General features: G+C 36.2%; 1 protein-coding gene across 1 annotated transcript in view; it reads left to right on the top strand.

Annotated features, from left to right (window-relative positions):
- The window catches only part of LOC128625250 (metabotropic glutamate receptor 7), a 147329-nt gene that overhangs the window by 66511 nt on the left and 66689 nt on the right, over window positions 1-14129 (top strand). Inside the window, exon 5 of the mRNA XM_053653444.1 lies at window positions 13236-13436. Within this exon, the coding sequence (XP_053509419.1) occupies window positions 13236-13436 (201 nt within the window). The remainder of the gene's footprint in view (window positions 1-13235; window positions 13437-14129) is intronic.

The following is a 14129-nucleotide window of genomic DNA, read 5'->3' as shown; positions in this document are numbered from 1 at the left end:
CATGTGACATGAATAACATAGATTATCTCGCTACAATGGCACCTGTCAAGGGGTGAGATATATTAGGCAGCAAGTGAACAGTCTCAAAAGTTCTCAAAGTTGATGTGTTGGAATCAGGAAAAATGGGTAAGCATAAGGATCTGAGTGACTCTGAGAAGTTGTAATGGCTAGACGACTGGGTCAGAGCAGCTCCAAAACGGCAGGTCTTGTGGGGTGTTCCCGGTATGCAGTGGATAGGTAAGGTACCTACCAAAAGTGGTCCAATGAAGGACAACCGGTGAACCGGCGACAGGTGGACATGGTGCCCAAGGCACACTGATGCGCGAGGGGAGTGAAGGCTTGCCCATCTGGTCTTATCCCACAGAAGAGCTACTGTAGCACAAACTGCTGAAAAGGTTAATGCTGGCTATGATAGAAAGGTGTCAAAACACAGTGCATCACAGTCAGAGTGCCCATGCTGACCCCTGTCCACCACTGAAAGCACCTACAATGGGCACATGAGCATCAGTACTGTTATGTAAGTCCAAAATGCAATGACGCTATCATATTTGACACAAAAATTAGGTTTCAAAAAGAAACCTAGAATCTCAGCAAGCAAGTGCAATTACAGTATATTACCAATGATATTAATTATAGACAGTCATGCCAAGAAACTTCTAGAGGGAAATTTCTAGGAAGAATCTCTATTGCCTTCTATTTTGCAGCAATTTGGACATGTCCATACCGTGCCCTGTGAAGGAGGTCAATTATGGTTGTGTTGATGATTCACTAGCCTTAGAAATACTAGAAAACACTGAATTCTTTTTCCTTTTCCCATGCAATCTCCTGATCAGGGTCATGACTTAAATAAAACTAGAGTTTATATTTACAAGTATTTCAGTATCTAAATCCAGGAAGCAGGTTGATAAAGTGCTAAGATAACGACACTTTTTTCCCCAATAGTGATAAAAAGTAAATACTTAAATTGCTTTTTTTTATGGGTGGTTTTATTTTCCAAGAAGTGCTGCTTATTTTATATAATACTGGAAAGTATTATTGTAGAGAAAAAGACTGACAAAGGAAACTATAAAGGAAGATGTTCTCAGTAAATCTTAATACTTAATCTTACTTCTCTACAATGCCTCATTACCATACTTTGACATAAAATATGCAATTCAACGCAACACAAGTCCTTTTCCACATCTTCATTGCAGCACATTGTTACTCAAACCTGAGAAGGCTGCAGAACCTTGTGTTCGATTGCATTGGTAACACCACATTACAATGCATTTAGCTCTGCGCTGTGAATAGCAGAGACTCTGGAGGTCAGAAAGATTGATTTCAAGATTGGAAGAGGAAGTGACATGCTGCTCAACAGCTGGCATTGCCATCAGCACCTCTGCTTTGTAGATCTGCCCAGAGACCCTGTCAGTGTGAGAGCCAATTTCCACACATCAAGGGATCGAATGTGCAACAAGAGGGATGGCACATGCTGCTGTCGCGAGGATAACATGGTGTGTTAAGGGGCATAAGCTGCCCTTGTAGAGCAAAGGGCATAGAAACAGGAATTTTTAAAGGAATACATGACCCCAAAATCCTAACACTGTTAATCAAAAACGATAAGAGTTGTTAGAATTTGCTAACTGGTGATCTGGCACTTGGCATTGATCTGAGAAATTGACTAAGTTAATAATTTATGACAAAATATTAATTATGAAATATCATGTCTTACGTATTGCTTAATAATTTACAAACTATTCAGTGTAGAGACTTCATTTTTATTGCATCTTCTCACAGAGATCACAGTAGAGGTGTGGATCAGGACTGAGGTCCTGTGGGACCCAATGAAAAAATTATTGGGAGCGAACATTTTTAATATTCGTGCAAGCAGGAACTTGAGAATCCCACTGCATACACAAATATATGTTTGTTATTTGTGATCTTAGTAAATCAGAACTTTTATTTTCAAGGTATCAAAGTCTGTGTACTGAGTGTTCATTAAAAACTTCCTGAGTGAAGTTAAATTTATCAGTACACCAACTTTTCTTTGCAAGTTTTTTTTTTTGTTGCAACATTTAAGCATTTTATGTAACTTTATTCCAAGTTTTAAACTACCTAGGTTTCTAGAACGTATCTAATAGGTCCAGGGTGGAAAATCTGTTGAATTCATGATCTTTGTTGTTTTGTTCTCGTTGGATGCATGCCAGTGCACGGATGATTGCATGCTTGGCTTGTTTTCTGCTCCTCCCTGCTAATAAGAGGTAACGAGATTGTTAGGGAGAATTTGCATGGACTGATCTCTCCAGACTTCTGGTGTCTTCCTCCAGCTTCAGTGCTGGCAAGTTACTGTTCCAGTTTGCCTTTGCGGTAATTTTGACCTTAATTAGAGGAAATCAGAATACAGAGCCCTTCAAATCAGCCCAGGTTTTCCAATAAACTATGTCAAAGTGTACCAAGCTTGAAGTGTTAGTAAAAAAAAAAAATAGCCAAGTTTCTATTGAAGGGACTTAATGCAAAAAAAGTTTTATTGATTTGCTGATGGAAAGGCAATGTAGACAATGGAAATAACTTTGATCAATTGGTAAATTATCAATATTTACATATAAATTACCAAGCAGTTTAATTATGACACATTCTACTTTAAACAAGTCCACTAATCATATAAGATATAAGTTCATATAAGCATTCGCAGATCGGTGCATCTGGATTAGTTTATGGAAAAGAACATGAGGTGTTTATTTAATGTAAATCTACAATATATTAAAAGGGTTTGTGTCTTGTAATTCCATTTGACTTGTTGTTGTAGCAGGGATGCTGTGACAAATGAATAAGAAACTGGATGATCTTAATTAGTGCACAGATCCATGGTCTATTGTTTCTGTCCATTCTGTGGTTGTTTTGTTTTTCATCAGCATCCCAGAGAGAGAAAATTAGGAAGGTGTCAATACACATGAGCTCTGCGTTTAACATAACATGTGCAGGCTGCATTTAGAGGAATCGATTTGATTCCAAAAAGTTTACTAAATGGGAGAAAAAAAAAAACTTTGCAAACATCTTTAGATGTATTTTCATTTTGTCGTTTGTATTATACGAATAAGGTCAAGTAAAATTTGTGTTAATGCAGTCAACATTAGGAGGATGTAAAGGGCTGCAGCAGAGATAAGTGTTTTGATGGAGAATATATTGTAGTTTGTTTTGCTTCAGGAATCAGGATGGCACTGAAGGTTGCTTTCTGCTCATATACTGTATGATTTTCCTCCCAATGTGTTCAGATTTGACATTTATGAAAGTCTGTTCTGTTCCTGTGATGTGAGAAGTCTGATGCAAACTCGTACACTTTTAGAAAAAATTGATTTTCAAGGGTTCTGTAAGAGTTCTTAGCTTAAAATGTTCTGGTTTGGAACCCGTGCTGATGGGGAAACGCTATATTGTAATGGGATGTATGATTAAAAGATATTGAGCTCAATGAAATTCACTCATTTCACAATTTTTAGTTGTTCCCATTTAAAACATACTGCAGTACAAGGCCAGCTTTATGAGCAAAATAGTTCTCAGGCTACAAGAATGTGAAGGATATTTATAGGTGATTTTTATAGTGCTACAATGGATCTAAAAAGTCCACACACCTCTGTTAAAATATCAGGTTTTTGTGATGAAAGAAAGAAAAATAACAGAGTACCTGGTTGTACCTTTTGCTTGATAAGATTTCTTCTTGTCCTTTCATCAATATTGGAGGGACGTCCTGTTCTTGGTAATGTTAGTGTGATGCCCCATTTTCTTCACTTTTAAAATTAACTTCACAGTGTTCCATGGTACATCTAATGTTTTGGAAATTCTCCAGATCGATACCTTTTGAAAATGAGATCCCATACATGCTTTATAAGCTCCTTGCAGACCATGGCTTCAGCAGTCAAATGAAATCATGAAGATGTCAAGAAAATCGTACAGAAACAGCTGGTCTTTTGCTGCGTTTACACCACGTCAGAAATACCGTAATTACTAGATGACGACCCGGACATTCTACTCTGAGCTGTTCACATCCTCTGACTCAGAATTCTGCGTTTCTATATGCAAAAATGTATCTGTGTGAGATGATGTTGTGGACAACTGAAAAATACCTAATTACAACATTAAATCACATTTTTATACTATTGCTAAATATTGAAGAACACAGAAAGCGCATCAGGTAATAATAACATTTTGTTTATTAATACCACAGGCATTGGTAATGTGTTGTTGCAAACTTTAACAACAACTCCAACTTTGTGCTAGCTACATTAAATTATATGTCTTTTGATTATTTTTCAAATTAATCTTGCGTTATTAAGACATTAATAATAGTTAATTTTATGTATTATTACACAGAAATATTACGAGGTAACTACTTCACTACATTTTACTGATGAAGCCGTTACCATTTTGAGTGTTTCTGCATGACGTTGCAGTGGTCAGGTGGTAGAAGTTGGAGCCCTCGGAAAATTTGTAATTTCGAGTTGTAATTACGAGTTCTACAAGGACATGAATGCTTTTTACAATTTGGAATCTTGTAATTATGATAATTAAAACATGGTGTGATTTTATTTAGGGTTAATCAGTATCACTTCAGTGATGATAGCTGTATGCTAATTACTTTTGAACATGAGTTAAAATGTTATTGGCTAATTCTGAGCACAGTCACATGCCCCAGTATAGTAGGGTGTACACACTTGTGCAGTCAGGATGTTGTAAAAGTCCCCCACCCCCCTTACAATATTTATATTTGTTTTTCACAATCCTATTGGTTGCTATAATAATAACAATAGTTTCATTTATTATTATTATTATTTTTTTTTTTACATCACAAAAACCTACAATTATAATAAGGGTGTGGAGACTTCTTCTTTTTTTTTTTTTAATTTATCTGCTGTACATGGAAACAGCCAACATAAAGTAATGTAGTAATAATAATATAATAATATGATAACAATGTAATAATAATTTGTCAATTGTTACAAAGATTTATGTCCGCTAACCAACAGCCAGTCTGTAATCTATAGCAATGTATATGGAAACCAAATAAATCAGTTAGATTAGAAGTTAAGCTAACATTAATCGCAAATAGAATTAATTATGCTTGTATATAACAAACGATTACATCCCTGATTGTAAGTTTAGGCATGTCATTTGTATTCAGTGCTGTATTACATTTATTTGTTGATCTACCCAACGCTCCTGAGAGCGGGCATCTTTATGTGCTAAAGCCATCAATCATAATCCTTCCCTCAGTACAGATTTTATATCAGTAATTAGAATACTCATAAAACCAGCTTAAAGACTCCACATGCATGACTCATATGTTGAGATTTTAGAGACATCAAGTACTGGCACAGAATTCATTCTTTTCATTTCATTTTTATTAATTTCATTATATGCATTATTTTATATTAATTATTCTCCTTTTTATTTTATAATTATTATTTTTTGTTTGTTTGTTTTAATCCTAACATTTGTCCTCTATTATATATATATATATATATTCATATATGCATATTTATTGCTATGCACATCAGAAAAATAAAACTCAAAGCAAACACTGGAAAGATGCATCTTAGGAGATTCATTATGTGGGTCATTTGCATAAACTATAAAATAGAGTCATATAAGAACACCAGTTGTGTTTGTTTATTTATTCCTACTCTATTTCATATTCATGTAATATCTGAGTGCTAAGAGTTACAGTATAGTGGGCACAGAATTACTGAAACTGGACAGTTCAAGATAGGAAAAAACATCATCTGGCCTTTTTCTGTAAAGTTTTGGTGAGCCTGTCCCCACTGTAATCTCAGAGTCTTGTTCTTGGCTGACACAAGTGGAACCTGGAGTGGAGCCCATCCACCTCAAAGTTTCTATGTTTTGTTTGTTCTGAGATGCTTTTCTGCTCACCACAGTTGTAAAGAGTGGTTATTTCAGTTACCTTATCATCCTTCCTGTCATCTTGAACCAGCCTGGACATTTTCCTCTTTTATTTAGTCCCACTTTGCTGTTGTAATATCATCCACTCTTCTGTGAAGGCTTTCCACGAGATCTTGGAGCGTGGCTGTGGGGATTCACCCTCACTCAGCCGTAAGAGCTTAATGAAGTCAGACACTGATGTCGGGCGAAAGCCCAAAGGTGTTCAATGGGGTTGAGTTCAGGGCTCTGTGGAGGCTGCTCAAGTTCTTCCATTCTAACCTTGGCAAACCATGTCTTCTGGAGCTTTGTCCACAGGGGTCATGCTGCAACAGGTTTGGGCCTCTTAGTTCCAGTGTAGAGAAATTGTAATACTTCCAAATTTATGGTAATAGCTGGGGGAAGGAATACATTCGGGTGTGATGGTCATGTGTCCACAAACTTTTAGCTATATTGTGTATATACTCAGACTACATTACCATATACAGTAATTATGTAAGAACTATTTAGACTTATTTACTGTGGAATCTCTTGTTGTCTGACATTCTGTGTATTAATGGCCTTTTATTCTTTGTCATCCAATATTTCACTGCTATGAAAAAAACTTCAGGATTAAGATTTACGAGAGCCAATTCTGCGAGGCAGCCTCGAGTATTGATATGTGAAATGTCTGCCATTCAATATAACAACATTCATAAACACTTGTATGTCTACTGACTTTTATATTTTGTTTTGTAGCATACATTTGTTTCATGGGGTCACTGTTATACATCAGCCAAGTGGAAAAACAAATCTGCTTCTGCACATTTCTATTAAAATCATTGTTTGCCTCAGATTGTGGCATTTTAGATGGAAAGAAAGAGTTTTTGTAACAGATGGCTTGTTGGTATGGTCTTATAAACCATATGGATGAAAAGCTTAGCTTACATGATCACATCAACTGTTAGATTGAAGATAGTGACAAAAAAAAAGAGAAGATCTAGCCTGGAATTCTGGGTAGAAAATGAAGCAAACTTCTTTTTCCCCAGCCATTTTGAGCCTCATTCAGTTACTTGTCAGTGTCTTCAAATCCATCTATTCATCATAATTACATGGTGTTTATCTTTGTAACCCAGACACGAAGATCACTTCCATTTTCACTGACGCCTTGTACTGCTTTATCTAATTAGTATAATGAGTATGACAAACATTTCTCTGTATATTTCTGTGAAGAAAACACCCCCGTTCTCCTGCTTTGTTTTCCCCTCAGCAAGCAAAGATCAAAGTCACACTTAACTGAACAAAGCTTGATCATTACATGTTTGACAGCATGTATGTAATATCATCTACGAAAGATACTTAGTCACGTTTCACTCCACTTTTAAGGGAGATTTTCTTCACTTTTATAGTTTTCCCACTTAGCACAGCAGTAGTCGCTAATTAGCTTTAACAGGCCTTGCGGGTATTTTTGAGATCAATAGAACACTGGTGAATGGAGAACCGACTACAGATGCACATTTTGTTTTGTGGACAGTGCGGCATGATAGTTGCAAACAGTCACATCGAATTGTTTCCGAACAAAAGCAGAATTTGGAGTTCAGTCTGTTAAAGAGACAGCCCTGTAAAACAAACTAGTGATCACTAATAATCAATCAATAAGGGTGCGATGCTGTTCCTGCCCTGAAGTTATTGGAATTATTTACCAATAACAACACATCCCAAAGTCATGTATTCCCCTTTATATGACAGCAATTTGCCAATGATTACGTTTTTTAAACTTATTTTAAAAATTCATACTTTTTAGCCATTTATAGTTACATTTAATGTTTTGGAAACATCTTTTCTGAAGAATTTAATGTGGTGGAAAACTGACTATTTACAAAGTGCTGACACTGGAGACACCTTCCAGAAATGTTAAATAAACTTGTCCTTACAGAAAATTCAACATTAATAAATAATGATTATATTAAATAGAAAATTCTTTCTGCAATAGCAACAGGGTTTTTTTTTTATTTTATTTATTTTTTTTTAGAATTTGTTTCTTATTAGCCTTAAATTATGTTTAAATTAAATTTAAGTCCATGTAGATGAGTTTTTGCTATGGAAATGAAAATGTATTAGAACTAGCACGCTATTATAATAAACAACAATAACAACAACAACAACAACAACAATAATAACCTCACCACAGCCATTCATGATTTAGAAAACTCATTAAAGCGAGACAAAATCGACGTGTTTAGAGATACAGGTTGAGTTACTCGCATTCATTTAGACACCCTATATTTTGGAGACAGGTATCTTGAACTATTGCAAGTTTAAGAAATTTAAAAAATGGTGAAAATATAGCACTCATATTCATAAAAATCAAGATGCTTGAAGTGTTCTTTGTAGTGATGCCATAGAAGAACCAATTTTGGTTGATGCCACAGACAGGGGCACCGCTAGGGTTTCTAGGCCCACTGGCTAATCTGAACTCTGGGCCCCAAGCCCCCATCCCCAAATGATCTTTTCTTATTGCCACGTGTAAAAACAATCATTATCAATAAGCATAACAATTATTGCATATTCAATAAGAGACTATAAATAAATAAATTTGAACAGTTTATTAAATTATCTGAAATTATGCGTTTATAACTATATACAAATAAATATATATACAGTACAAGTAATTAACACCATTTTACTCTCTCTCTCTCTCTCTCTCTCTCTCTCTCTCTCTCTCTCTCTCTCTCATACACAGACACTACAGAAACTCTGTCTGGATGTCTTTGTAAGCTGTCAACTTGTAATTTCTTATTCCCCAAGTACCAAGAACAATGAACTTTTTTATTTATTTATTTATTTATTTATTTATTATAATACATTGAGTGAATAATAAGTTTCACACACCAGCAGCTCCAGAAAGAAATGTGGAAATTAGCTAAAAGAATTACAGGACCATTGAATCAGTGAATTTAACTTGAAAATCAAATCGTTTCTATTGATGAATGAATCATTCAGACAGGTTTTATCAACATGATTCACCAATTCATTGAAATGAACCAATTCAAGCAAACGATTCACTCATGAATCAGACATCATTACAGCACCTCTCTCATAAACTCACTTGGGATAATTAAAGCAGATTTATATCTACCTGATGCATGTAACGACTCACAACTGTGAAGTGCCACGTTTCTGAATAATCCGTGAACATCTTAAGGGGACACACACATGCACTTGGCACAGTCTCAGAGCATTCACTGTAGTGTACTTCTTAATAGATTATTGTGCAAAGAGGCCATTTAAATACCAAAATCATACAGGAAATTATAGGGTTCTGCTGAGCCCCCTGTCTGACCAGAGCCCTTAGAATCGTCCTAATCAACCCCTCATCTACCCCCCACCCCCCACCCATTACGGTGCACCTGGCCACAGAGGTGAAATTAATCCCAACATACTGTACTGTAAGTATTAACATTATATGGAAGGATATTTGTGGATTCCTGGTGGATCCTGGATTTATTGTGGATTCAGCATAATTTTTATATTTCTTAGGATCAGTTGAATTTAAATTCTGTCCTACTAAAGTTCCATCTTGTGGCTTTCTAAAAATCTTATAGCTTTTTTGTTGACGTGTGTTGACGTGATTTCTACTGAAACAGGAGCTCAGAACAGGACATATTGAGCAGCTCCTCGCCCTTTTTAAATAACCAATAGTGTTCAGCTTAACTCAAAGCCTGTGCAAAAGCCGTTCTTGAAAGTTAGTACTATGAAAAAACAGCCAAAGACATTTACGACCCATGCTTGCTGATATGTTTTCTCTCGCTCAACAACAGCGACTTCAGTAAGGTGATTTTTATAATGTTGAGGGTGGGATACTTCAGATTCTAGAGAGCATTTGATTGGACAGAAAATCTGATGATTCGTATCGGTTGTAGAGAGAGACTGTACATTTTGAATGCATATATCTTCAATATGCAAATTTTGTCATTGTTTTGGTGCACACTAGCTTATTGATAACCTTAAGGCTAAAATATTCATACTAAAAGCCACAAAACTTATATTTTGATTTCATGGGGACTTGAAAGGGGATTGTTTTGCAAATGTATGCATAATTGAAGTATGGCATTGGACTCACTCATACTGTGTATTAAGGGTGTGACACAATGTCACTATCTGTATCTGTGTCTTGTTATAGCTCCAAATAGCCCTATCTGTATTCAGATTGAATCCCTTAGTGAGCATGGCCTAAACCAGAGGGTTTTTCTTTGTTTGTTTTTACACTATTTACATATAAACTGTACCACAATACCACTGAAAACACTGGAAAAATCCAGAACTGTCAGCAAGGTATTTGAATTCAGGCTCTGACAGTTCCTCAACCTCAGCTACATCACTCCAGTTCATAATTGGTCTCAACCAGAGATATGTGCAGGAATTTTAATCTCATTTGCACAATTATTATTTTTTGAACCTGTCTGTGATATTTTCTAACAAATTTAGTTGGTACTATTTCCCAAGATATAAGCATAATAGTAGCCTAATTTAAACCACCGTAACCCTGACCATGTAGTTACTAAGGATAAAAGGTATAAATGTGTGATTTTGTTTTTCCTGCAGGCCTTATATCTGACTGCTTGCTTGCACCTCTATGAAAATGAAAACCTCCCACTTGTGCTACTTTTTTGTTGCGTCCCCAGTAGAACTACAACCTCTAGTCACAACCAGATGCTCTGTAATTCTTTCTGACAAGAACACATAGTGTGCCTCCTATTTTTATCCATATTTCTATCTGTTTAGAATATATTATCTGTTCATACCAATAATAATGTGGTCCTATTGGATTAGAAAATTCTCCAACGGATGAGAGTGGCATTTCCTTGGTTTTTTTTCTTTTTCTTAAAGGGACTTTGAGAAGTACTGACATTTTCCAGTCTTCCCTTCGCTGCCAGTAACCTGTGACTCACCTGCTGGATCCGTTTTCTGCAGGCATCTTTCATGTCTAGGCCACAGAACTTCCCTGACGAGTAGCCCATATCAAAGTGCATGTCCTCAGCTTTATGGTGCTGTCAGGATGCAGCATATGATTCACCACAGGACTTAACCTTGCCCTATGATAGCATCTCTGCGGCAGTATTCGGAGTTCAGATGCAGTGATTAAGTTGCCTGGCATATGCTTAGGGGAAGTCTCTTTACTGTAGGCCAGCTGGCAAGAATCCCCTAGGAGGCTAGGGAGACTTCGGAGGGCAAGCGGTGTTAAAGCAGGACTGCACTGTCACTAATTTTCAGAAGCTTGGAAAGAAAATTACAAAAAAAAAATAAAATATATAATAATAATAATAAAAAGGTGCAATTTTGTGCTGGGAAGCAGAGTTATACCTTGACTGTGCTATGGGCACTCTTGCTCTAATCTCCCTAAGGGTGCAATTTGCAGTGATACCTATTCCTTTTCATCTGTCAATAGGAAACGTGTTTTGAAAAAAAAAAAAGTTTAAAAAATACACACACACACACACACACACACACACACAAGTCTTTACCCTTAGACGTGTGGTTCATTTATATGCCACATAGAAGTGACCTACATAGAAATATTTGGAGATTAGAGGAAATATCAGTTAATAGAATCTAACAAGCGTTAGTGTGTGAGTTCCTTCAGTTACTGGCACCCTGTGGTACAGGCAGACGTAAAAGAAAATCAAAAAATGATAATAATAAATAGATCATGATAAGAAATTGTGCTGTTTGAAAAAGCCTTTTGTGAATAACACAATAACGGTCTCGGTATCAGTGCAACACTGGGGGAAGAGAAGTGTGCAACTGGGGAAGATTAAAAGCATTTTAATTAAGTCCCGATAAGCTTCAGTTCTTCTGGTGGTTCTTTTTGATCGTGTCATAGATAATAGCCCAAACCTACTGAGACTTCTCAACACTTTAGATCTTATCTGATACACCAACCGGATCTTAGTGAATATTTAAAACTTCCTGATGAGTGGTGAGCAGGGACCAGTTTTTGCCATATTTTGGTATTTTGCTTATGTGCCATCAAATACAATTATACACACACTGACCACAGTGTGTGAGCATGTGCCCACTGTAGCCTGAGATTCCAGTTAGCTGACAGGACTGGAAATTGATGTGGTCTTCTGTTGTGGTGGGCCATCCACCTAAAGTTACTGTGCATTTTGAGATGCTTTTCTGCTTACCACGGTTGTAAAGAGTGGATATTTGAGTTACTGTAGCCTTCCTGTCAGCTTGAACCAGTCTGGCCATTCTCCTCTGGTTTCATCAACAAGGCATTTCAACCCACAAGACTGCCACTCCTGTACCACTCTCTGTACCATTTCTTTTGCACCACTCTCTGTAAGTTCTATTTAAGCTTTATAATATAGTGGGTTAATGACTAATTTTAACCGAATGGCCCACTTTCTGGCCCAAAAGATCTTCAATGGAGCTGACATGTTATGGATTTTGGTTAGCTAGGTTGTTAAACGCAGGCTCACAGACCACCTTGGGTTACCTTGGGTTGATGAGAATGGACAGATGAAGACACTGGAAACAAGCATACGTAACCTTGATTATAAATATGTGTGTACTTTTCTGTCAGTTGTTATGAAGGGCATTTATATTAAGTTTCATGTTGCCTTATGCACAAAGAGCGTATGGAATTATTATTATTTTATTTTTTTTGAAGCAACAGATAATACAGTTAATCTTTGCCAATTGATTGCTGGTATGTATTTATGTAATTGAGGCTCAGACAAATTAAATATGCATACAATTGCCTACTTAATAAAACCAAAAATTTTGTCTTTTGATGTTGGCAGAATTATTTTATTCATTTCACTGTGAAAAACATTTCAGAAAACTTTGTTCGCAAATCATTTCTTTATTGTGTAATCAAGTAAATGCTGTATATACATTGTTATAAAATATTTTATGCCATCTGTAGTGTAAAATTAACATAAATCCACAAGTAGAAAGATTTTCAGAAATTCATCTGCAATATCCTTCTAAATAGTTATAGGACTGAACATTTTCAGTCCTATAAAAAATTATGAATGCAGGTTATCTAGAAACTGCTTTTGAGGAAAAATAAAACTGTTGTTAAAGCTCATTAGTGGGATTTACAAAAGGAAATTGACGTATATCAGGAAACAGGTTTTCAAGGATATATGACATGACAAGATTCTGAAGTTTCAGATAATGTGGTGGTTGTGAGTGGACAAAAACACTGAAATATGTTGAGCTTTTATATTTTTGTTACTACAGTTAAACATATATATTTATATATATATAAAAACAGATATTAAAAATATACAAAAATCTGAATAATGAAGTTTTTGTTTCTTTTTACCCTTTAGGGCAGGAACGGATAGGGATCGACTCCAAGTACGAGCAGGAGGGGAAGGTGCAGTTTGTAATTGATGCAGTGTACGCTATGGCACACGCGCTACACAACATGCACAAAGATTTGTGTCCTGAGCAGTCGGGCGTCTGCTCTGAGATGGAAGCTGCCGGTGGCAAGAAGCTACTCAAATACATCCGCAACATCAACTTCAACGGTAAGTGAATTAAAAAATCTCCATGGTACAAGGAACTTCATGTGGTGAGACAGGAACAAAAGCTCAGGATACTCTAATGAGTGCTTTAGTTCAACACAAGTCAGCCTCATAATCTCGAATACATTTTTTGAATCAAAATGTTTTGAATCAAATTTGCCCAGTGAAGCATTATCTTTGCTATTGCCACGCAGTTTTTTTTTTTTTGCTGCTGTTATTACTGCACATAGATGTGCTACAGTTGGGCAGCAGATCTATGTAGATAAAGTATTTTTGTCATAGAAAATATTTTGTCTAGTAACCTGCAAAAATAGACAAACCTTTAAAGCAAAATAAGAAGCCTCAACTAAGCATCATGTTATCACTGTATGGAAGTACGCTTTGTTACAGTTGGCCACTATTGGAGTAAGACTTAATTGTTTATGTAGGTTCATATCAATTGTCAGAACATGCTTATGTAATTGGCATGTAGCCCAATGAACGCTGCTCTTGCTTAGTGACATGTTACACAAGATAATAGAATAGATAGATAATAGTTAATAGATAATAGTGTTCAGCTGCGGATATAACCGAGCGGCGAGAATTGTCGCTTGCAGTCAGGAGATAAGTTGAAAATGGAGCCGACAAGTCGGACACTTTCTTCTTCCTGTAGTGACGCTCGCTCGGTGGATGCTTTCTTTATTGCAGATGAAGTGG

The sequence above is a fragment of the Ictalurus furcatus genome, chromosome 21 (genome assembly GCF_023375685.1).
Source record: "Ictalurus furcatus strain D&B chromosome 21, Billie_1.0, whole genome shotgun sequence".
In the NCBI taxonomy this organism is placed as follows: Eukaryota; Metazoa; Chordata; class Actinopteri; order Siluriformes; family Ictaluridae; genus Ictalurus; species Ictalurus furcatus.
The sequence above is the reverse complement of the archived record's forward strand: the minus strand, read 5'-3'. Positions and strand labels throughout refer to the sequence as shown.